The 23,988-nt window shown below is 43.9% G+C and overlaps 1 protein-coding gene across 7 annotated transcripts in view; it reads left to right on the top strand.

The window, feature by feature from the left end:
- The window catches only part of Ipo9 (importin 9), a 48,188-nt gene extending 24,200 nt beyond the window's left edge, over positions 1–23,988 (top strand). For 4 of the 7 annotated variants that reach the window (NM_001357576.1, NM_001357577.1, NM_001357578.1 and 1 more), the window contains 15 exons: positions 328–479; positions 1,978–2,076; positions 2,906–3,012; positions 3,928–4,067; positions 6,097–6,256; positions 11,938–12,164; positions 14,656–14,804; positions 15,634–15,762; positions 16,712–16,987; positions 17,623–17,789; positions 18,793–18,926; positions 19,494–19,616; positions 19,980–20,081; positions 20,297–20,373; positions 20,823–23,988. In NM_001357576.1, coding sequence (NP_001344505.1) covers positions 328–479; positions 1,978–2,076; positions 2,906–3,012; positions 3,928–4,067; positions 6,097–6,256; positions 11,938–12,164; positions 14,656–14,804; positions 15,634–15,762; positions 16,712–16,987; positions 17,623–17,789; positions 18,793–18,926; positions 19,494–19,616; positions 19,980–20,081; positions 20,297–20,373; positions 20,823–20,933 — 2,153 coding nt within the window. In that variant the 3' untranslated portion in view covers positions 20,934–23,988. Of the gene's footprint in view, positions 1–327; positions 480–1,977; positions 2,077–2,905; positions 3,013–3,927; positions 4,068–6,096; positions 6,257–11,937; positions 12,165–14,364; positions 14,546–14,655; positions 14,805–15,633; positions 15,763–16,711; positions 16,988–17,622; positions 17,790–18,792; positions 18,927–19,493; positions 19,617–19,979; positions 20,082–20,296; positions 20,374–20,822 lie in introns of all 7 variants that reach the window. The other 3 variants (NR_151727.1, NM_153774.1, XM_006529437.2) reach the window with 3 other exon arrangements.

The following is a 23,988-nucleotide window of genomic DNA, read 5'->3' as shown; positions in this document are numbered from 1 at the left end:
CTAGCTACCCTCGTCATTTGTCTCATTTAATTTCGAAGTCCCACATGATGGTAGCCTTCATTTCTGTCAATATTTTTAAGTACTTCAGATGAGAAATAGACATGCTGGGAAATGTGTTCAGTGTCTGTGACTCTTTTACTCCTAAAGTATTTAATATCCTCAGACTTCCTTTCTTTGACTCTTCAGCCTCTTCTACCAGCTCTTCAGGAAAAATTAGCAAGTACTTTACATGTTCATTAATTTACAAAGCTAATGTAGTTTGTTTTCGGATGAGCGCTTTCCTTTTGTTTTCATGGCACTGATTTCTACTCTCCCGGGCCCCTGTAGGAGAAGTCCTGGGCTTTGAGAACCTCGTCTTTAGCATTTTTGAGTTTGTCCATGCCCTACTGGAGAACAGCAAGTTCAAAAGCACCGTTAAGAAGGCTCTGCCCGAGCTCATTTACTACATCATCCTGTACATGCAGATCACCGAGGAGCAGGTAAGCGGCGCGCGCAGACAGGCCTCACTTCTACATAACAGACACCGAGAGACTAACTATGTGAAATCCTAGTTCTAATGTTAGACTTTCAGGACATTTTTTTCATTAGGAAAATCTCTGTGAAACCACTGAGCAATGATCATAGGATATAGGAGAACCTAGTCAGCACTTCCTGTAAGCAGTGAGGTTAGTCCTTATCACCTGCCAGCCAGCAAGAACGCAGCAGCTCAGAAGAGGGGTCCCTGAGAGCTTAGTGAGAGCGTGGAAGAGCCCTGGGAGTTCCCGTGATGTAGCCACGCCTACAAGGCCCCATAGGAAGTAAACCATATCAGCAGGATTTAGAGCTTGAATCTGAGTCACATTGTCTTAGCCTTACTGGAATTAGTGTATTACTAGGCTTTTATTTCAGCTTGCGCCTGTTCCTGCCTCCTCGCTCGTTAGTATTGTTTGATCAGCATCTGTTCTTATCCATGTTGATGCCTCCACGGCTTCTCTGATCCTCACTTAGAAGAGGAACAAAAAAGCAACAGCTAGGTTTTTAAAACTTCTTTTCCCAGCCAGACATGGTAGCACATACCTTTAATCCCAGCACTCAAAAGGCAGAGACAGGCTGATTTCTGAGGGAAGCCAGGACAGTCAAGGCTGTTCCCCCCCAAAAAAAAAAAAAATTTTTTTTAAATGAAAATAAATTGATTTCCTCAGATCTGGGAACAGTTACAGAAGGAGCCATGTGCTCAGAGCCAATGTGTTCAGAACACATTGTAGGAAGTTCCCAAAGAATTCATAAAAACACTGTATCTTTAAAGTACTAAGAAAAATGAGTGCATCAGCTTAGAGCATTGAGTTGGCTCAGCAGGTGAAGACATTGCTACCAAGCCTAATGACCTGGGTTCCATCCTCTGATGCAGGTGGTGGGAGAGAACTGACTCCTGATAATTACTCTCTGACCTTCTCATAAGCATAAATATAATTTTTTAGAAAATTAATATAATAATGCCAGGTAGTGGAGCATACCTTTAACTGCAGCCCTCAGAAGGCAGAAACAGACAGATCTAAGTTCAAGGCCATCCTGTCTACAGAGTGCATTCCAGGACAGCCAGAGCTACACAGAGAAACCCTGTCTCAAAAGAAAAGGAAAGGAAAGGAAAGAATATGACAATGTCTTTCACACATACCAGCACAAAAATTGGTGTAATTTTATAGTAAAAACTCAGTATATTCAGGAAATCTGTTTATCAGAGTAGCAAGCTGATGGCAGCAACAGAGAACTAAGTAATTTGTCATATTCTAAAAAGGATACTGCTACAGATATATAGTCAGCCCTACATATAATGATTTGTTTCTCAACAAAAAAACTTTAATTGGGAGGTAGGTGGATCTCTCTTAGTTCAAGACCAGCCAGAGCTACATAGTGAGACCCTGCCTCAAAAAGAAAAAGACTGTAGAGTTTTGATCAGGAGAAGGTTGACTAGAATGAGCCGAGCTCTTCCCTTCGCAGATTAAAGTGTGGACAGCTAACCCACAGCAGTTTGTAGAAGACGAGGATGATGACACGTTCTCCTACACTGTTAGGATTGCCGCTCAAGACTTGTTGCTGGTAAGCTATCTTGCTACTTCAACCAGATAACCCTCCAGTAACTGCAAGTTTCTTCTTCCTAGACATCTAACCCAAGGTAAGCAGCGCTGTTGGACAGCGTCACCTCAGATCTTTTTAAGGATATAAGAAAGTTGCTCATGAAATTTGAGACTGAGAAATTCCAAAGTTTTTGCACCTGGCTCATTGAGTCCAGAACATTTCCATTTAATCTACCTTCAACAGGCCTCCGTGGCCTAAATCAGAAGCTAACAAACTTAAAAGGATGGTTGGGAAGTGAGCATGGAACATCAGCTCATGAGTTCTCTGGCTCCTCCAACTAGGGCGTAGGGTGGTCTCTAGGTTGAATGCTGTGAAGAAACTGACAGTTCCTGTTGGGTTTGTTGGTATTTATTCTCTTGGTATTTAGTGCTTCTAAGGCACCTGTCACAGGTTACAGGAGGAGCTGGGCATGTAGCGCATCAGGAGAGCATTTGGCTAGAAGGTGCAAAGTGAGCTTGGTTGAATTGCCAGCACCAAAAAACAAGTAGAACAGAAAAAAATGATACACTATTAAAGCAGCTTTATAGTCTCATAGTCAGTCAGCTTCAAAGAGAATAGATTTCTGGTCCATTGTTGTCCAAAACTATCATTTTTTCATTTATGCTAATAGAGCCAGAGAGATGAGCTATTTAGAGCTATTCAGCCTTACAATGTCTGAGTTACCTTAATTTCATTAGAGACCCTGAACTAGTGGGGTCACTTTTAATACACCTGATGAGGCTTTAGTATGAGTGTGTCGGAGTTTGAACCATACGCACACATAAGTTTATTTTTCAATCTTCTCTCCTAGGCTGTGGCCACAGATTTCCAGAATGAGAGTGCAGTGGCCCTGGCTACTGCAGCCACACGGCATTTACAAGAAGCAGAGCAGACAAAAGCCAGTGGCACTGAGCACTGGTAAGGGTGAGCAGAAGCTCTGCTTACAGCATTGTTTGAAGCGTGACATCTGAGGGAAAATGAGCTCATTCTGTCCCTTTTTAAACAGTTTTGAAAGGGGGGACTTTGGTTTTTAATTAGAAGACTCTATTATTATACTTCAGTGTTTTCTGTGGCATTTAATAGTGTTTTAATGGAAAGGATGAGACTAGATGTGATACATGACTTCTTTCCTAGCACTGGGAGATAAAAGTAAGACATTTAGAAGTTCAAGGCCATCCTTATCAATACATAGCAAGTTTGAGTCTGGCCTATGTGAGACCCTATCTCAAAAAAGTAAGGGCTGGGGCTGGGTAGATGGCTCAGCAGTTAAGAGCAATTAAGAGCTACTGAGTTCAATTCCTAGCAACTACATGGTGGCTCACAACCATCTATAATGGGATCAGATGCCCTCTTCTGGTGTGGCTGAAGACATATAAATAAATCTTTTTTAAAAATCAAGGGCAGATGAGATGGCTCAGCAGGCAAGGATACTTGAATGTCAAGCTTGGCAAACTGAATTCAATCCCTAGAACCCATAGCATTAAAGTGAGGCGCTTTAGAAAGGTGTCCTCTGACTCTAAACCCATGCCATTGCTGGTGCTCCTACATAATAGACGATAGACAGACAGACGGGCAAGCAGACAGACAGACAGGTGGATGAATGGATGGGTGATGGATGGATGGATGGATGATGGGTGGGTGGGTGGATGGATGGATGGGTGGGTAGTGCTCCCACATGATAGATGATTGATAATTATAGAAATATACTTTTAAATAAATTAATTAGAAATACTGACAAATGATTTGGGATCAAATTACTTTGGAATACTCTGAGGGATCTTACTTATTTTGAGAGTGTAGTTTGCTTTACCAACTGCAGTATCCCTGTTCCAGGTGGAAGATCCACGAGGCCTGCATGCTTGCTCTAGGCTCTGTGAAGTCTATCATCACTGACAGTGTGAAAAATGGCAGGATCCATTTTGATATGCATGGGTTCCTGACCAATGTCATCCTTGTAGACCTCAACCTGTCAGGTATGTTTGAATACATGCCAGGATTCTAGAAGATCTTGGGACCTGATGTTAACTCACTTAGGTACTTTTTAATATTTGTTTCTTTGTGTGTCTGTGTGTGATTTATGCACATCATAAGCCAGAAGAGGTTGTCAAGTATCCTATATTACCCCTGCCTAGTCCTTTGAGTTGGAGTCTCTCCTTGGACTTAGCTAGACAGAATCCAGCAAACTCCATCAGACCTACTGTCTCCACCACTGTCAGAGCTGGGATCACAGGCATTTGCTGGGCCTTCTGGCTAGTTGCATGGGTGCTGTGATCCAAACTCCTAGCCTTATGATTACAGAGAAGGCATTCTTAGCCCCTGAGTCATCTCTTAGCCCTCTTTTCTCTCTCGCTCGCTCTCTCTCTCTCTCTCTCTCCCCCTCTCCCTCTCCCTCTCCTCTCTCTTTCTCTCTCCTCTCTCTCTTCCCCCCTCTCTCTGTGTCTGTTTCTATCTCTGTCTTTCTCAGTTTTGTGTGTATGTTTGTGTATAAAGATCTGAGTTTAGTCCTTAATACCCCAAGAGATGTAACTCAGAACTTCTTGTAACTCAAGTTCCAAGGGATCTGATGCCCTCTTATGGCAACTTCTGGCACTGTATGTATGTGCTGTATATATGTGCACACATCACATACATATATATTCATAAATGAGATTAAAATCTTTAATCAAGAATTGCGGCTTGTATCTATTCTGTTAGTTATAATAGCCATGATACCATATATGTATCATAAAACCTCTGGAAAGTGCTGTTGATCATTTGGGAAGGAATGAGAGTAAAAAAGTTAAAAGGTGATGGTTTTAGCTTTAAGGACTTTCAGAAATACCTAAGCCATACTTTGGCAGTTACTACCTCTATATCTAAAGTGATAGTAATTATTTCCTAGTTTGTTAAGAGCTATTCAATAATTCCTCAATTTGATATTTTAGAGTGATTGACTAAGCTCTTTGACAAGCTGAAGGCATTCAGTATTCTCTTTCTTGGTTTTGTTTTTGTTTTTGTTTTTCAAGACAGGGTTTCTCTGTAGCCCTGGCTGTCCTGGAACTCACTCTGTAGACCAGGCTGGCCTCGGAACTCAGAAATCTGCCTGCCTCTGCCTTCAGAGTGTTGGGATTAAAGGCGTGTGCCACCACGCCCCACGCATTCAGTATTCTTTTTTTTTAAAGATTTATTTATTTATTATATGTGTGTACACTGTAGCTGTCTTCAGACACTCCAGAAGAGGGCATCAGATTTTTGTTACGGATGGTTGTGAGCCACCATGTGGTTGCTGGGATTTGAACTCAGGACCTTTGGAAGAGCAGTCAGTGCTTTTAACCGCTGAGCCATCTAACCAGCCCCCGCATTCAGTATTCTTAAACAGTTCATGCTTAGCAGGAAGTAGTAATTCTTACACCAGTAGATTAGAATATCAAACAAAGTACAGCATATGAGAAAGCTGAACACACAGAATTACAGTGGCTCAGAGATAATTTGAGATTGCTGCAGACTGAGAGATCATAGAGAGTATGAAGGGAACGTGTTGACTTGTGATTTAAACAAAGCTCAGAGCTGACAAAGCAAGATATGAGTTCTGAGTCCGGATGTGTGCTTGAGCTTAGTAGCCATCAAAGATGTCTTGAATGTCAGCACTAGTTTCATGTGTATTTGGTGGACTGTGGACTTGTTTGTCAGGTTATTAATAGAGGGATAGCAGCTATAATTGATGTTCTAGTGTTGAGACAGTAATGGGAAGGAAGAGACGGTGAGAAGGATTTAGAAATGGACTAGTGCAGGTAAGCAGCCGTGAGGGCTTCGGTCTTAGAATAGTCCGAGGTAGAACTGAGAAATGGGTTCTGTATCATTTATTGCACATATGCCTTTACCATGTGGAATTGTTCTTTCTTTCAAATAAGTCATCTATGTTTATAGCATCCAATATTTGCTAGCGTTTGAGAAATAGAGTTGGGGCGGAGCAGGGGGAGAGGAACTTTTCATCATGCAGCCTGTAATTGCTCTTCCTCCTAGCATCTCCTTTCCTCTTGGGCCGGGCACTGTGGGCTGCCAGTCGCTTCACTGTCGCTATGTCCCCTGAACTGATTCAGCAGTTCCTACAGGCAACAGTCAGTGGTCTTCATGAGACACAGCCCCCATCAGTTCGCATCTCTGCTGTGAGAGCCATCTGGGGGTAAGTACACTGCTCTAGAATGCTAAGAACTGCTTGACGAGAAATGGCTCAGCTGGAGAACATCACCGATGTCCCATGCATTGTGTTGCCTAGAAATTTCTCCTAGACCTCTTCAGGAAGAATACTGGAGGAAAAGGAAAAGAAGCTCTACTGGTGACTCCAGAAGGCGGTCCCTTTGTTCCTTATTCCCTTTCAATTCAAAGAGCAGCCTCCTCTCTTCAGTGAAGGCACTTAACCCAAGGCTCTGAATAATTTGCATAATGTTGCATAATTGTGAAGGACATAAATCTAATTAGCAGCCACATCACTGTGTTGGTAGTCTGTGCAATAGAATCCAAATTTGGGGAGAATGTGGCATAGAAACAAGCTCATATCTCCCAGTTTCACTTCTCTTTTTCATAGGCAAAGACTAGAGGTTTCGTAGTCATTACTTAAGTTCATACTCGGACTAGGGGACACGTTGGTATTTGAAATTTTCAGTTCATAGTTTTATTTTATGTATATGAGTGGTTTTTTGAGCATGTCTGTGTTCCATGTGCATGTTTGGTGCTTACGGAGGTCAGAAGAGAATATCGCATCCCCTGAAACTGGAGTTATAGACAGTTGTAAGCCACCTTGTGAGTATAAGGAATTGAACCCAGGTCCTCAATAGGAACGAGTGCTTTTAACTGCTGAGCCCTCTCTCTAGGCCTGGACATTTCTAGTTTGAAGGCTATTTTAAGATCCAAATTTAAGCATCTCAATTGAATTCTATGCATGAGAATTACAGAATTCATGTTCCTACCGTATCTTGACATTTGAGACAATGAGAATCCATGCATTGAGGGGAGAGAGGAAAGGAGGGAGATCCTTCGGGGACATTGAGGAGTCACCCAGTCCGCCTGTGTGTATTGATTAGTGCTACAACCATGAACAGAGATCAATCTTTTCCTGCGCAATCTTGGTAGAGCCGATCTTTGGCTCTGAATAAATTTAAAATCTCATTGTGCTAAGAGAAACCAAGTACAGCTTTTCAGAGAGCTCTGAAACCACTCTTAAATGGCTGAGGAGGGAGGCATAACCTGCTTAACCACTTGCCTGTATTACTTCTGACCTTTGTAAAACCTGATTTTTTTTTTTATCTACATGCATTCATTAGTCCCTGAAGCATTAAACATCCCTTACATCAAATGTCAGTATAAGATTAAAAGCAGGAGCTGGAGAGGTGGCTCAGCAGATAAGAGAACATACTGTTCTTGAAGAGGAACCAAGTTTGATTCCTAGTACCCACAGCAGGCAGTTCACAACTACCTGTAACTCCAACTCCTGGAGACCTGAAACACCCAGACGTTTTCATACATGGACATGGATAGATAGATAGAGAGATAGATAATAGCAACAACAATGTTTTAAAGAAAAAAGTTTAAAGCCTTTGTCAACTAAATAAGAACAAAACCATTAAAACCTATGTATATCTTAATTAAAACTTTTTTTAAAATATAGGCCATGAGAAAAGTCATAATAAATGTAAAAACAGATTATTGGTAAAAGAACTATTCTACTTTGTGCTGTGATTTTACAGAAATGTTCAGAGTTGCAAACTGAGAGTTTGATGGAAGTGTGTAAATACTCATGTTAAATGCCTCTTGTCTTCTGGGATGGTTTAGACAACAGTCAAACATAACTCACTTATGTTGGTTCTCACAGGAAAAATTAGGATTTAAAAAAAAAAACAAAAAAACCAACCAAGCTGGGTGGTGGTGGCACATGCCTTTAATCCCAGCACTTGGGAGGCAGAGGCAGGCAGATTTCTGAGTTTGAGGCCAGCGGGTCTACAAAGTGGTTCCGGGACAGCCAGGGCTACACAGAGAAACCCTGTCTCGAAAAAAAAAAAAAAAAAAAAAAAAAACAACAACAAAAAAAACCCTTTCATTTATTGTTATAACTGTGGTTATTTACAATAAGCTTTAGTTTTATAGTCAGAAAAGAACAGTGAGGGGCTGGAGAGCTGGCTCAGCAGTTGAGAGCATTGGTGTAAGTCATGAGGACCTGCATTAAGATCCTAGCTCCTGTGTGAAAGGCTGGCAGCCCTGACACTTCTGTAACCCCAGCTCCAAGGGAGTTGGAGAAAGACAGGAGACTCACTGGGGCTTGCTGACTTCCAGCCTACAGAAAAAACAGGCCCCAAGTACAGAGAAAGACCTTGCCTCAACACTTCTGGTCTCTATAAGCACCTGTATTCTCACACATACCCACACACACACACAAATATTTTAAATAACAATTAATAAAAACAAATCTTTGGCTTGGAGAGATGGCTCAGTGGTTAAGAGTACTTGCTGTTCTTGCAGAGGACCTGAACTTAATTCCCAGCCCCAAGCTTATAGCTTGTATTGCTACAGCTCCAGGGGATCCAGTATCCTCTTCTGGCCTCCATAGGCATCTGAACACATGTGCAAATATGTACATCGCATATGCGTGCACACACGCACACAAAACTAAAATAACAAAATTTTAGGAGCTACCCTATGAAGAATTCTTAGCCAGCTTTTCTTCTCAGCCAAAAATTTCAATTTAGTCATTTTGTATTTGGTTTTCTAGCGACTATGTCCTTGTCACATTGGTAAAACTATGGAGTTTTTGGTTTCCAAGTTTAATTTTATTTAACTAATGTGTATGTGGGTATGTGCAAGGGAGTGTGGGTACCTGGACTTACAAACAGTTGTGAGCTGCCCAACACTGATGCCAGGGGGAAAATGCAAGTCCTCTGGAAGAGCAGTCTGCGCTCTTAGTCCCTGAGACCGCTCCAGCCCCGGAAATGGCTATTGCTGTAATATTTTAGTTCATCAGAGTAGCTTAGCTCTTTTCTTTTGTGCCAGCTTTAGTTTATTCCTCCATGCTGTGGCTTATATTTCAGTGTAAACTGCCTTAAATGATTTCTGAAACAATATAAGATATTTATTGATAAATAATTATACTTGTGTCAGATTTCTCTAGTCATATTTATGACTGACTTTTTTTTTTAAAGATTTATTTATTTATTATATGTAAGTACACTGTAGCTGTCTTCAGACACTCCAGAAGAGGGCATCAGATCTTGTTACAGATGGTGGTGAGCCACCATGTGGTTGCTGGGATTTGAACTCCGGACCTTCGGAAGAGCAGTCGAGTGCTCTTACCCACTGAGCCATCTCACCAGCCCCCTGACTTATTTTTTATTGTTTGTGTATTTGTTTCCTGTGTATGGGTGTTTTGTCTGTGCTGGGGAGTCCAACATAAGACATCAGATCCCATGAAATTGAATGTGCTGTGAGTGCTGGGAATTGAGCCTGGGTCCTCTGCAAGAGCAACCCTTGAGCTCTAAAACCCTGAGCCATCACTCCAGCCCTCCAGCCGCAAGCCAGGCCTCACTTCTGAGCACTAAGGTGGCACCTGGCTCTGATCATCTCTGAACTCTTTTCTGTTGTTGTTTTATTACCTTGTTTTAATTACAAGGACAACAGATCTGCTTCTCAGCTCAAATGGTGAGAAGTTGAGACATCAAGTACCAGTTACTGTTGTGATGGAGGAGGGGGAGGGGTAGGAAGAGAGTTACTGCAGTCAGGCAGAGTAGCCAGTAGAAGGAGAGGAAGCAATAAGGAAAGAGCCAAGGCCCAAAACCAGGAAGTGCAAGATCTAAGAGTACAAAATTTTACCATTGCTAAAGCAAAGAATCTTATAGACTTGGCAATAAATAGTAAGCATAGTGGTCAATGTTGTGACTTTCAGTTACAACAGATTTTACACACACACATACACACACACACACACACACATTGGTAGAGGCAGTAAGCAGTGACTGTTTGGTGGCTTGCAGCTACCCATAACTCCATTTCCAGGATACCTCACCCTCTGGCCTCTTCAGGCACCAGGCACATGTGTGCTCTATGTACATAGAAACTTAAATAAACCCAGCAAGGCAGGTGGTGGCACACCTTTAATCCTGGAGCAGAGACAGGTTTTTTGAGAAACCCTGTCTCAAAAAAAACAAACAAACAAACAAATGAAATAATTAATCCAAAAATAAATTTAAAAAGAAATAGGTTAGTTCTGAGCCAAAAGCAAGTCTACGGCAAAGCCAAGCCCATAAACCATGGTCCCACGGTCACTGTGGAGCTTCATAGCTAGGACCATTACTTGGCTACTAAACAAGAGTGGAGGGAGGTGACGCACCCTACGCCTGCCACTGAACTGTGGAAGCAGAGGCAGGAGGATCTCTGTAAGTTCAAGTCCAGCCCCTCATTGCCTATTTCTAACTACAGTGCTGAAGGAGAGACTCATGGGACTGCAGGTGTCTTCAGGGCTAGAACATTCGCCCAGTACAGACAAAGCCCGGGATTCCGTACCCATCGGGAAAGAAGGAAGGTCCAGGTTTAAACAATGTGTTTGTAGCATTTGTATCCTGTGAGAGCCAGTAAGCAACATTAAGCAAATACTTGTCGATTAAGAGGTGGTTAGATGGGGCTGGAGAGATGGCTCAGCAGTTAAGAACACTGATTGATCTTCCAGGATCCTGAGTTCAATTCCCAGCAAGCACATGGTGGCTCACAACCATCTATAATGGGATCTACCCTCTTCTGGTGTGACTAAAGACAGTGACACTATACTCATATATACAAAAAAAATAAATAAATCTTAAAAAAAAAAAGAGGTGGTTAGGACTGCATAGAGAAGTTTAAATCCCATATGTAAAGTATTAATTTTGTGAGTATACCTTAGACTGTTTATATAGATTAAACTCATTTTGACACTTAAAACACAAAATTTGAGCTGGAGAGATGGCTCAGCGGTTAAGAGCACTGACTGCTCTTCCAGAGGTCCTGAGTTCAAATCCCAGCAACCACATGGTGGCTCACAACCATCCCTAACAAGATCTGGCGCCCTCTTCTGGAGTGTCTGAAGACAGCTACAGTGTACTTACATATAATAAACAAATCTTTTTTAAAAAAACACACAAAATTTGTAACATGGAAATCAAAAAATAGTCTCCCATTATACAATTGTAATGAGAAGATGTTTTAAGATTACATTTGTTTGTTTGCTTGCTTGCTTGCTTGCTTGCTTTTGGTGGGTGGTTGTGTTTTGGTTTTGAGACAGGGTTTCACTGTGGAACCCCTGCAGCCTGGACTTGCTTTGTAGACCAGGTTGGTTACGAGCTACAGTGTGTGAAGTTGGAGGGTAACTTCCACTGTGCGGTCTCTGGGGATCCAGCTTGGTTCATCAGTTTAGGAGCAAGTACCTTTACTGGCTGGGCCATCTTGCCAGCTTTTTATGTCAAAATCTTGGTAATATGATTTAACACTGTAGTCTGAGAACTCATAAGACATTTAACCTAGTATCTTAATAATTTGGATGTGATGTTGTGGCTGTAAAAAATTTTAAAGAAAATAACAAATAGGCTAGCAGGGTGGCTTAGTATTAAAGCACCTGCTTGAACATGTAGGAGAGACCCTGGGTTCCAGCCCCAGCAAAGAGGAAATTTTGAAGAAAGTAGAGGCACTGATATGTATGTAATATGCTACAGAAAGATATGAAGACATAGCTAACTACAGAAGTAGCTTTATAAAGCTATGTATGCATACATATGTCATATAAGATTGGAAAGGCAAAAAATTGAAGGGTCTACTTATGAATAATTCTGAATTATATATCTCTCTCTCTAGTTATTGTGATCAACTGAAAGTCTCAGAGAGTACGCATGTGCTTCAGCCCTTCCTACCCAGCATCCTTGATGGCCTAATTCACCTAGCAGCCCAGTTCAGCTCAGAGGTCCTCAACCTGGTGATGGAGACGCTGTGCATTGTTTGTACTGTTGACCCAGAATTCACAGCAAGCGTGGAAAACAAGATCTGTCCCTTCACCATCGCTATTTTCCTCAAGTACAGTAATGGTATGCCTTCCAGAAAGATGTGTTGATGAGAAGCACCCGAAGAAGTGGTAACTGGTGGGTTAGGAGCTACCCCGTTCTCCTATAGACATGGCAGCATTGCAAAGTCAAATGCCAGTTCCTGGGATTTTCACATAAGGACTAGGAAAGATAGTACATAAAAGACTACTGCAAAGCAGCCTCACTTAAAGCTCTTCCGAAGGGTGCAGCTCAGGGATAGACCCTTGCTTAGTGTGTACGAGGCCCTGGGTTTGATCCCTAATACTGGGGAAGAAAATCCTGAAGACAGAAACATGCCAAGAAGCCTTTCACACATGGGGCAAGTGCTCTGCTGCCAAGTGACAACCCAGCCTTTGAGCCTCTGTGTAGCTCAGCCTGGGCTGGACCCTTCCATCCCTGCTCCCTCCTGTTCCTCCCAAGTGCTGGGTTGTAGACACGGGCTTTCAAACCCAGTGCAGATTTTTTTATAATACTAAAAATTAAGCAAAAAGACAGATTTCCTCAGGATATACATAAAAATGTATCTGAAGTTTTAGTTTTAGTTTTAAAAGAGGATATGTGTGTAGCTGTGTGTACTGGAAAGAAAAATGCCAGAATAAAATAATGGAAAATACCAAAGGTATCATCTCTAGGTAGAAGAATTACAGGCTTTTCTTTCCTTTAATACTTTTCAGCATTTTAAGTTTTTATAGTAAACATATTCATGCTGAGTACCAGAAAAAATATTAAGGATATTTGTTTTAAAAATTGAAGCTAGAAGACATAGAGACGTGGTAGAGTGATATCATACTGAACAGGTTATTTAATTTGTGTTTTGAAAGGTTGTTTTTTTATCTGATAAATGTGTTCTGCAGAGCATGCCTGTTGCTCTCTTGTTCTTCTCAGGCTTCATTAATTGTCTGACATGGCTATCTGTATCTCTTTTACCCATTCTGCTAATGGAGAGCTAGAGTGTTCTTTCTTTTCTATTACAAACAATGCTATATTTACTTTTAACATACACCTTAGTGTCCACTGCGTGTATCTTGTCATGCTACATGACAGAGGTACTTTTATTACGTGGGTAAAGCTGATTAACATGAAGTTCCATCTCTCAGCCAGGTATACATACCTATGATCCTAGTCCTTGGGGCTAAGGCTGGAGGATTACAGAGTCAAGGCTGTATAGTGAGACCCTTTTCAGAACAAACACCAGAAAGAAGCTCCATCTCTTTGTAAAGCTCTGCTTTCTGAGGGCTGTGCCTTTTTACAGGTAGGGCCCTGGGAGTCCCTCCTGTCCATCCTCACTACTCCCTAAGAATATGTGTGACTTCTTGAAAAGGTGGAAGAGGGGCAGGAGAGGGGCAAGCATTGGCTGCTCTTTCAGGGACTCTACCTACATGGTGGCCCACACTCTTCTGGAACTCCAATTCTGAAGGACATGGGTACACAGACCATGTATGCAGGTAGAACACCTACATACAAAATAAAAATGAATAAACTAATTTTTTAAAAAATTATATGAGAGGCTGGGGTCAGCAGTGTTTTAAATTTTATCTTACTATTTTTTTTTTTAATTTGTTTTGAAACAGGGTCTTTTTATGTAGCTCTGGCTGTTCTAAAATTCACTCCGTAGATCAGGCTGGCCTCAAACTCATATAGATCCTCCTGCTTCTGCCTCCCAAGCGCTGGAATTAAAGGCATGGGCCACCACCCCCACTTCTCTTCTCTTCTCTTCTCTTCTCTTCTCTTCTCTTCTCTTCTCTTCTCTTCTCTTCTCTTCTCTTCTCTTCTTTCCTTTTCTTTCCTTTTCTTTCCTTTTCTCTTCCTCTTCCTCTTCCTCTTCCTCTCCCTCCTCCTCCTCTTCCTCCTCCTCTCCCTCCTCCTCCTCTTCCTCTCCCTTCTCTTCTTCCTCCTCCCCTTCCTCTTCTTCCTCCTCCTTAGATTATACATTCTTTTTTCCTCTTTTTTATTTTTTTAAAGATTTATTTATGTGTGTATGTGAGTACACTGTAAATGTCTTCAGACACCCCAGAAGAGGGCATCAGATCCCATTACAGATGGTTGTGAGCCACTATGTGGTTGCTGAACTCAGGACCTCTGGAGAAACAGTCAGTGCTCTTAACTGCTGAGCCTCTCTCACTTTCTTATCTTCTTAAAGTATCGGGGTGTTGTTGCTTTTTCGTTCAGTGGCTTTTATCATTGGGTTTTATTATCATTCTAGGTTTCAGGAAAGCAAAGGTCTTAAACTTTGCCCCAGAAGAAAAGCCTCCTTTAACTTTAGGAGTAGCTATTAGAAAGTCCATGCCCTGGAGAACACCTCTATTGTATGTTTGAAGACTTAGCATCCCTTGTTCTTCAGGGGATTCTTGTGGCTGGCTGCTCCACTTCCATTTCCCAACTGGGTGAGATTTAAGCTCTACAGAAGTATTTAACTCACGTTAGACTTAGAACGAGAAACAAGTATTATTAGACCAGAAGTAGCCAGGGTTCCATATTGCCTTATCCACCTCAGATCCTGTTGTGGCCTCGCTGGCTCAGGACATCTTCAAGGAGCTTTCGCAAATTGAAGCCTGTCAAGGTCCCATGCAGATGAGGCTGATTCCCACGCTGGTCAGCATAATGCAGGCCCCAGCAGACAAGATCCCTGCGGGGCTCTGTGCGGTAAGTGATAGAAGGGCTGGGAGGGAGGGAGGGAGAGAAGGGAAGCAGGTACTGCCCACAGGTCCCACCTGTGCACAGGACATCTGTCGGGCTTGGAGACTCAGGATGCTATGCTATAATACTGAGCTACTCTGTCCATGAAGACAGTGCTTGACTGCCTAAGGTTTTTTTAAAAGGGGTGGGGAGTTTTACCCCTTTAATCCCAGCACTTGGGAGGCAGAAGCAGGTAGATCTCTAAGTTTGAGGTTAGCCTGGTCTATAGAATGAGTTCCATGACAGCCAGGGCTCTGTAGAGAAACCAGTTTTGGAAAGAAGCAGGGAATTTGGGGCTGGGTAGTAAGAGTGAATGTGTATGGGGTATGAGGTATGGTCTCACTGTGTAGACTAGCTATATAGGCCGACCTTATACTCAGGAAATCTGCCTGCCTCTGTCTCCCCAATGCTGGAATTATAGGCATGCACCACCATGCCTGGTGGCATTTTCCCCAACTGCTATGATACATGTTGGGAACAGGAGGACAACCTCTGGTGTCATCCTCAAGAACACAGTCTACCTCCTTTGAAGCAAGGCCTTTCTTTGACTTGAGTCTTGCTGTACGGCATGCCAACCAGCCAGTAAGCCCCGGAAACCTCCTTTCTTTGCCTCCCCGGCACCAGGGTTATAAACACACATGCCCTCCTGCCTGCCTGTCAATACCACCTGCGCCCACAGCTAATGGTTATAAGCGCTCTAGTGAGGCTGAGAGCTGTGTGTACCTGACAGGCGGTCTTCTTGTTGGATATCTCCCTCCCAAGAAGTAATTCTGACTTCTCTGTTTTTTTTTTTCAGACAGCCATTGACATCTTGACTACAGTAGTTCGAAATACCAAGCCTCCCCTTTCCCAGCTCCTCATTTGCCAGGCTTTCCCTGCTGTGGCGCAGTGCACCCTTCACACAGATGACAATGCCACCATGCAGGTATCTGAGACTTCGAGACTGGAAGGTCATAGCCGTATAGTAAGACAGGAAATCTGACCTGTGATTATGCTTTTGAAATGTAAGTCTGTCGACTCCAGATTTACCAGAGAGACCGGTGGGGTTGTGCTTTAAAGTCTGTTAACGGTCTTAGAAAGTGTGACTACCAGACATCTGGCTATCTGTATTTGATTATTGATGCTATAGAGGAGCCCATAGATGACCTCTGTAGAGGTCTGGATTTGAGACCTTTCTGAATATTTTGTTGACAGAGTCGACAAAGTGATAGACGTGGAGAAGTGAAAGATGTTGGGTACGCTCAGGTCTTTATTACTGGGACCGTTTGTAAAGGCTGTAGGAAGATGATAGGAGATCCTGGTAAGAGTAGAGATCCCTAGGCAGACAGTGATTTGTGTGAGGTCCATCTTCATCCCCTGAAGACCTTTAATACTCCTAATTATGGCTATATCTAAGAGGGTTTTTCAATACCAAAGGTAAATCTTTACTGGTAAACCTCAGTTTTCTTGATCATTGGTCATTGTAATGAGAAGTAGGCAGGGTTTTTGTTTTGGTTTGGTTTTGGTTTTTTGGGGGGGTTTTTTTTTTTGGTTTTTTGGTTTTTCAAGACAGGGTTTCTCTGTGTAACCCTGGCTGTCCTGGAACTCACTTTGTAGACCAGGCTGGCCTCGAACTCAGGAATCCGCCTGCCTCTGCCTCCCAAGTGCTGGGATTAAAGGTGTGCAAAGAGAGATACTTGGGTAAAAGAAGGATCATGTTGGTTGGTGCCTGTCTTTAGCTCTAAACAATAAATTCCCTGTGTCAGTGTATGAGCCACAGAGCCCTAGAGGTTTGTTGTTCCCATGAGGTATAGGCCTCTCTCAGTAACAGCTTGAGGGTCTCCTTGCATCTGTTCTCCAACGGCTAATCTTGCTTGTCATTTCTGTCCCCATAGAATGGTGGTGAGTGTTTGCGGGCCTATGTGTCAGTGACACTGGAACAGGTAGCCCAGTGGCATGACGAACAAGGCCACAATGGACTGTGGTACGTGATGCAAGTAGTGAGCCAGCTCCTTGACCCACGAACCTCAGAGTTTACTGCAGCTTTTGTGGGCCGCCTGGTCTCCACCCTCATCTCCAAGGCAGGGCGGGAGCTGGGGGAGAATCTGGACCAGATTCTTCGTGCCATCCTCAGTAAGATGCAGCAGGCAGAGACACTCAGTGTCATGCAGGTAAGGACAGTGGGGTACAGTAGGCTTTGCTGCGTGGGAACCAAGTGAGTGTGTGGGCCCTGAGTTGTTTTATTCCTCACTATCCTTGTAGATCAGCTCAGTAGAGTGGATCTCTTCTGGTGCGAGAGACATGAACAAGGAAAACCCCATGTTCTGTCCTATGAGTGGACTCTGTTGTATATAAACAAATTTGTTTTACATGTATGAGTGTTTTGCTTGCATGCATGTATATGCACCACATACATTGAGTCCAGTCTCTTGGAACTACAGTTAGAAATGGTTGGGAGCCACCGATTGGGGTGCTAGGAACCACACCCAGCTCCTCAGCGAGACTAGCAGTGCCCTGACCACTGAGCCATCTCTCCAGCCCAGACTGTTTCTAGTTTGACTCTGGTTTTGGTTTTATTTGAGATGGTCTCAGTATGTAGCTCTGGCTAGTCTGGAACTCTCTGTATAGAGCCAGGCTAGCCTCAAACTCAGTGATCTGCCTGCCTCTGCTTCCTATGTATTGGGATTAAAGGTGTGCGCCACCATGTCCAGTCTCAGAGTCTGCTTCCTGACTGACCAGCCCATTCCCTCTTTTCCTGTGTCGATGCAATCTTTTCTTGAAAACGATACCTCTTGTTCTCTTCTAGTCTCTCATCATGGTGTTTGCTCATCTGGTGCACACTCAGCTGGAACCTCTATTGGAGTTCCTATGTAGCCTCCCAGGACCAACTGGGAAGCCTGCCCTGGAGTTCGTGATGGCTGAGTGGACGAGTCGGCAGCACCTGTTCTATGGACAGTATGAAGGCAAAGTTAGGTAAGGCCCGGTACATTTGCTCTGAGCTTTCTACTTCCACTCACATTTAAATCTTTCGTCCCTGATTTACACCGTTGAACTTTGTTCAACATACCAAGCTGTCCCTTTAGTCTCTGTTGTGTCTTTCTTGATAACCATATAATTTAATATCTCCATGTTGAAATTCCCAATAAAACAGCAGAGGAGAAGGTATATTTCTGATTCCTGCTAAGAACCTCCTCTTGAGCAGACTTTGCCTGGTTAAGTACAGATAGTGGCTTATCCTCCTTTATAAACCCAAGCCTAAGCCTGGTGTTGGTAGCGTTCACCTTTAATCCCAACACTCAGGAGGCAGAAGCAGGTCTTTGTGAGTTCAGGGCCAGCCTGATCTACAGAGCTACCTCCAAGACAGCAATAGATAGATAGATAGACAGACCTGACCTTTGTCTTGCAACTCCATAGCCTAGACTTCTATCTTTTATTTTTCTGGTGCTGGGAACCAAACCCAGAGCCTTGAGTTTGGTAGGCCAGCCTTCTACCGTTGGGCTAAATCCCCAACCTCTCTAGCCTACGCTTATTCCACTAGGTCTCATCACCCAAATACACTGACCAGTGTGGATAGTCACTGTGCAGCTTGCCCACCCTAACATTTTTCAAGATGAGCAGATATCAGTGGACCACCTTGTGTACACCAAATCCCATTCTTTTTTTTTTTTTTTTTTTGGTTTTTAGAGACAGGGTTTCTCTGTGTAGCCCTGGCTGTCCTGGAGCTCACTCTGTAGACCAGGCTGGCCTTGAACTCAGAAATCCGCCTGTCTCTGGCTTCCAAGTGCTGGGATTAAAGGCATGCGCCACCACTGCTGGACACCAAATCCCTTTCTTAGCTGGGCTCTGCTACCTCTTCTAATTAGTAGTAAAATGAAGTTACACCATCAAAGAGAGGGTCTTCATTTCTGAGGGTGAGTTAATCTACTTGGTGAAAGCTCTAGATGTGAGCTGACTGACATTTCCCGGCTCTTGCTAGCTCTGTGGCACTGTGTAAACTGCTTCAGCATGGCATCAATGCAGACGACAAGCGGCTACAAGATATTCGTGTGAAGGGAGAGGAGATCTACAGCATGGACGAGGGCATCCGCACCCGCTCTAAGTCAGCCAAAAGTGAGTCATGCTTCCAGTCTGGAGGGGCTCCAGAGACCTGGAATAGGGGAAGGACTACACTGTGTTCTGTGTTTTTATTGGTCGGTTCATAAAGAAGAATCAGAAAACTAAACAAACAGTGCATCAGAACGTGTGGATCCTTCTTGTTGAAAATTGACAAAAATAATCTTGGGACAATGCTCCCAGCTTCCAGCTTCAGTCTGGGGCTCTGACACACGCTCAGTATGTCTGCGGCTCTGATGGACTGTGCGTAGAGTTGTTGCCTTTAGCTGTAAGTCTCTGATTGTCTGCCCTGTCTCAGAAGTTAAAGTTTTGGCCAGGGACTGGCATCCTGTGCTGGCTTCACAACTTGGTTGCTAGTAGGAACTGATCTCTAATCCCGGAACTCTTACTTCTCCTATCTCTGAGCTGTTATGTATAAGACCCAGGAGAATTAAATTTAAGTCATTCTTTGCTGGATTTAGTGAGGGTGGCAGAAAACACCTGAGAAACAAGCTCTGCTGAGGAGAGCTAGCAGGAGGATGAGAGGCTGCCAGTCTAACCTGAGGCTTTTTGCTTGCTTCTTAGACCCGGAGCGCTGGACGAACATTCCTCTGTTGGTCAAGATCCTAAAGCTGATTATCAACGAGCTTTCCAATGTCATGGAGGCCAATGCTGCTCGCCAGGCCACTCCTGCTGAGTGGAACCAAGGTGCACCAGACCCTTACTCCCAGGAGACTTTGAACTTCCATATTGTCGGTTAGGTTTATTCAGGCACAGGTTTAAAGGGTGTGGTGCGGAGTGTTATTGGAAAGCTGTGCCGTGACTGACAGTCAGGTCTCTTCAGATCTCACGGTTAGAGATGAGGGCAGCTAGGAGGCAGGCTGCCTTATCCTTCTGAAAAGCTGAAGTTTTTCCATTCACACCCAGGAGGGCTAGGGCATCCTTGGTGCTATCACGTTTGGGGACGGTAGGCCACATCACAGAAACCCTCAGGGCCCTTCTGTTCTGACCTAGTAAGATTTGGGGAGGGAAAATGCATGACTGTTTCAGCTGCTTTTCATCTTCAAATAGATGATTCCAATGATATGTGGGAGGACCAGGAGGAAGAGGAGGAGGAGGAGGATGGTTTAGCTGGCCAGCTTTTATCTGACATTCTTGCTACAAGTAAATACGGTAAGCCACTTGAGAAAAGACAGACAACATGGTAAATACCTTTTCTCTGCACACTGGTGCCCAAAATGGAGTACCTAAGAAAGAGGAGATGTGGGCTTATAGGGATGTTCCTTGGGCTTTTGCCCCTTCCGCCTGCCTCAGCCATGCAGTAAACGCATCTTTGGCCTGATGATGGGCCTCTGTCCTGACTCGCCTGTGTTGGCTGTGTCTAACAGAGGAGGATTACTATGAAGACGATGAGGAAGATGACCCCGATGCCCTGAAGGATCCTCTCTATCAGATTGATCTGCAGGTGAGGGTGTCCATAGAAGATTCTTACGAGTAATATCGTTCAAGCCATGGAAACAATATAATGGGTTCAAATCCATTCATGGTTCGTCATTAGAACTGCAAGAAAGTGGGGATGGGTGGCTGTCTGTTTGGGTGCTCAGAGCCCTGGGGCAGAGGGGGTGCTGGGATTTTTATCCAGTCATCTGTACCAGCAATAATCACTCAAAAGTGAGTCTACTTTGTGAAAGTTCTCTGGGTGGAATAGGAGATGGAGCCTTGGAAATATTTTTGGGTTCCCTATAGCATTCTGTCACGTATGTATATCAGTTCCACGGATGTGAAAACTACCCCTTAGGAAGCAGGCATTGTCTGAAAGCCAGCATTCCTGTACCGCTTGCTGGTGGTCCTTGTCCTGCTGCATGCTGTTGGCCTTGGGGATGCTTGCTGATGCCTCTCTCCTTCTTCCTGCAGGCGTATCTCACAGACTTCCTTTGCCAGTTTGCTCAGCAGCCCTGTTACATAATGTTTTCATGCCACCTTAACGACAACGAGAGGCGGGTCCTACAGACTATCGGCATCTAAAAAGGAGAGTCTTCAGCCTGTGCTTCCTCTCCTGGCCCAGCCACAGAACATTCTACCGCCCTCTCTGGCCTTGAGATGCACTTTTTCTCAGCCTGGAGTGGCTTCTGGCCGTCGGCCTGGACAGTGATACTGACACTCAGCCCTTGCTTACCAGGGCTGGCATTTTAAAAGCTAAAGCAAAGAACATTTATCAAAGTCCTGTGAAGATACCCCAAATCTGGAACTGTCTTTCTCCCCAGCTCTGCCCCCTTCATTCCTAGCATCCTCTGTTGGCCAGACCAGAAACATTGATACCGAGGATGTGGGTTCCTGGTTATTTTGCCCCACTTCAGGAGCACAGGAATTCATTTCCATTAATACTCAGAAGCATATCTGTTTCTTTCATAGGACATCTGATGTGTTCAGTTAGGAGCCCCGTGAGAGATCATTCTGCCTATGCCTTCTGCCCTCGGCCAGTGATGCTCTAGGTTTTCAGTAAGGAGAAGCTGGAGCCGCCACGTACTAAGCCATTTCCAGTAACTTCACCTTCATGCTTTCCTCATGCAACACTAAGGGTCCTCTGTCAAAGGCTCCATATTCCCATCTTTGCTTCGTTGCATGACACAGCCCCTCCCCCAGGCTGTTCCTATATATACATGCATACACAAAGCAAGCCAGACAGACGGCAACTTGTCTTTTTTTTTTTTTTTTAAGAAAAAAAATCAGGAAAGAGATTTTTATTTCTAAATCTGCTTGACCCATCTATATTTAATATGCCTCTTCTGCACATAACCACAGAGTCTGATATTCAAAGGTATCCCTATCCCTCAGGAATCCTCTGAAGTGGTTGAGTTGTAGCCCTTGAATTTACAACATGTATTTTTCTAGGACAGTAAAGCGATCTTTACAAATGAATTTAGTCTGCATACTCTAAGGTGTCTCAACACCTCCACCTTCTGTTTCTTCCTTCCAGAAGCAAAGTAAAAAACAGAAGAAAGCATAGCATATTTTAGCATCCTACTGTGATTTGGCAAGCAGCTCAAAAATCTTAGAGAACTGGTATTTTTCATCCAAATATGTTTAAAGAGTCAGTGGTACAGCGTGCGGAGGATGGCCCAGGGTTCGGTCCCCAGTACTACAAAAATAAGGACATCCTGCAGTGGGGTTCCCTCGTATTATGAGTTGAGAATGGGTGAAGATTAAGAGCAGAGTAGTTGCCCCATGCTCCCTTTGTTTGGTAGTGCCCGGGTCTGCTGCTCCATTTTTAATAGCTGGAGCTTTTTCTTTGGGGTGATGCTTTAACAAAAAGGAAAGGGGATGTAGTGGTCTTGAGCTCCACTTAAGCAGAAGGCGTATAAGGCCTTTCCTGGGACCAAAGGACTTGGCAGCTTGTTACTGACTGCGCCACCAGATGTCCTTAGTGCTCAACCTTGAGTTCAGAAGCACTAACTAAAGTTTCCACTTTTATTTTTAAGAGCCTAAGAAAGTGTGTATAGTTGTCTTCTGGCTGGCGGTGTGGAGACCAGTATTGCCTCTGCCCTTGCTGCTTTTCCTCCTGAAGTTGAAGTTCCTGATAAAGAGAAATGATAACATACCTGTCCAGTGGTACCCAAAAACACCACAGTAAGAGCTTTGGAACCTCGTTCTATAGTTGACCTCAAAGTCAACTGGATTTGGTGCTAAAAACAGTAGACCATTCCACATGATTAAGTTGTCTAATGGTTTTGTCACATTAGAGTGGTACCAGGTTAGCAGCACTGGCCTGCTGAGTTTGAGGAAGCTTGGAGACCCCAGTTCATATGCCGACAGTGATGTGGGTTCATTCTAAGCCTGCACATTAGAACAGTTCCCAGTGTGTAGTGCCAAAATTAGTCCAAAGGGTCTGTCCTGTTCTCATGGTTCACTTTTGGTAGGAGGGCTAAGCTCCTGGCTTAAGAAAACTTGAAAAGCAGGTTTGTAGGAAGCCATCCTGGCCAACATACATAACTGATTGGAAGTGGAGGGGCTTCTGCACCCTGGTGGACAGATGCTTGTGTTTTCAGAGCAATTAACTCCTGCAACAGTGAAATCTCCCATCCTGCCGAGAGACTGTTCCTGAGAGCAAGGAGAAAGTTCTGTTGGTGTGACGAAGTTGAACTCTGGCTCATATTTTATCTCCTATGAAAGCCAACTTCATTTGGGAAAGGGGTGAGGCAGACCGTTGAAGACTAAGAAAAGACCAGTGAACTCATGAGAGGTGTGGGCTCCCTATGATCAAAGGTTTCCAGGTTGTGGGTGAAACACTGGAGAGCTAGAAAGCAGATGAGATTCCAAGAAAGAGTTGTTCCGCTAACCCCTGACTAAGACGCATGAACCTACAACAGATGGTTCGAAAGCAGATGACTGTCAGCGGGGAAAGCAGTGGCTGGGGCTGAGAGAGGTGGTCATTGTGAGCTAGGAGCTAAAGTGGTGAGCTAATGAAAGCAAGCCTCAGCTCTTGTTAGCTGTCCTAAGTACCCCAGAGAAGTAAAGTGAGCACTGACCAGCCGAGCGACAAGTCAGCCTTCGTGGGAGAACGGGGGTGGGTCTTTACTGTGGAGATGAGTGGGTTGATTTATGCCAGGACATTTGAAGCCATTTGCAAAAGAAACTGACCTACACAAGGAAAGAATGCTCATCAAATCTTAGATGACAGGAAACCCCTGGGAAGGGTGACATTTAGGATCCAAGTAGATCAAGTATAAGAAAAGGAGTTTGGCGACAGTATTTATCGGGAAGATTAAAGATTTGGAGTACTGTGTACCTCATTAAAAGTACTGAGTGTTAGGAGTCCAAAAAACTCCAGTGTGGGCCCAGGTTATGGTCTAGGATACTGCAGATTTTCCTCCACCTCTGTCCCTCTCAGGGATCCTGACCAATGACAATACTCTGTAAAAGGACATCCAAGACCTAGACTGTTTAGAGGAAGTGGTGACATGGCTGAGAAGGCTGGGCTCAGGACAGCCTCAGCACTCATGGGTTTGTTCAGACAAGCGCTGCACTGCACCAGGCCAGCTGTGCCCTGAGGACGGAATAAAAAGTGCATTTCTGGCTCTTC

Source organism: Mus musculus, chromosome 1 (genome assembly GCF_000001635.26).
Source record: "Mus musculus strain C57BL/6J chromosome 1, GRCm38.p6 C57BL/6J".
Classification (NCBI taxonomy): Eukaryota; Metazoa; Chordata; class Mammalia; order Rodentia; family Muridae; genus Mus; species Mus musculus.
Note: the sequence above shows the minus strand (reverse complement) of the source record. Positions and strands in the feature narration are given on the sequence as shown.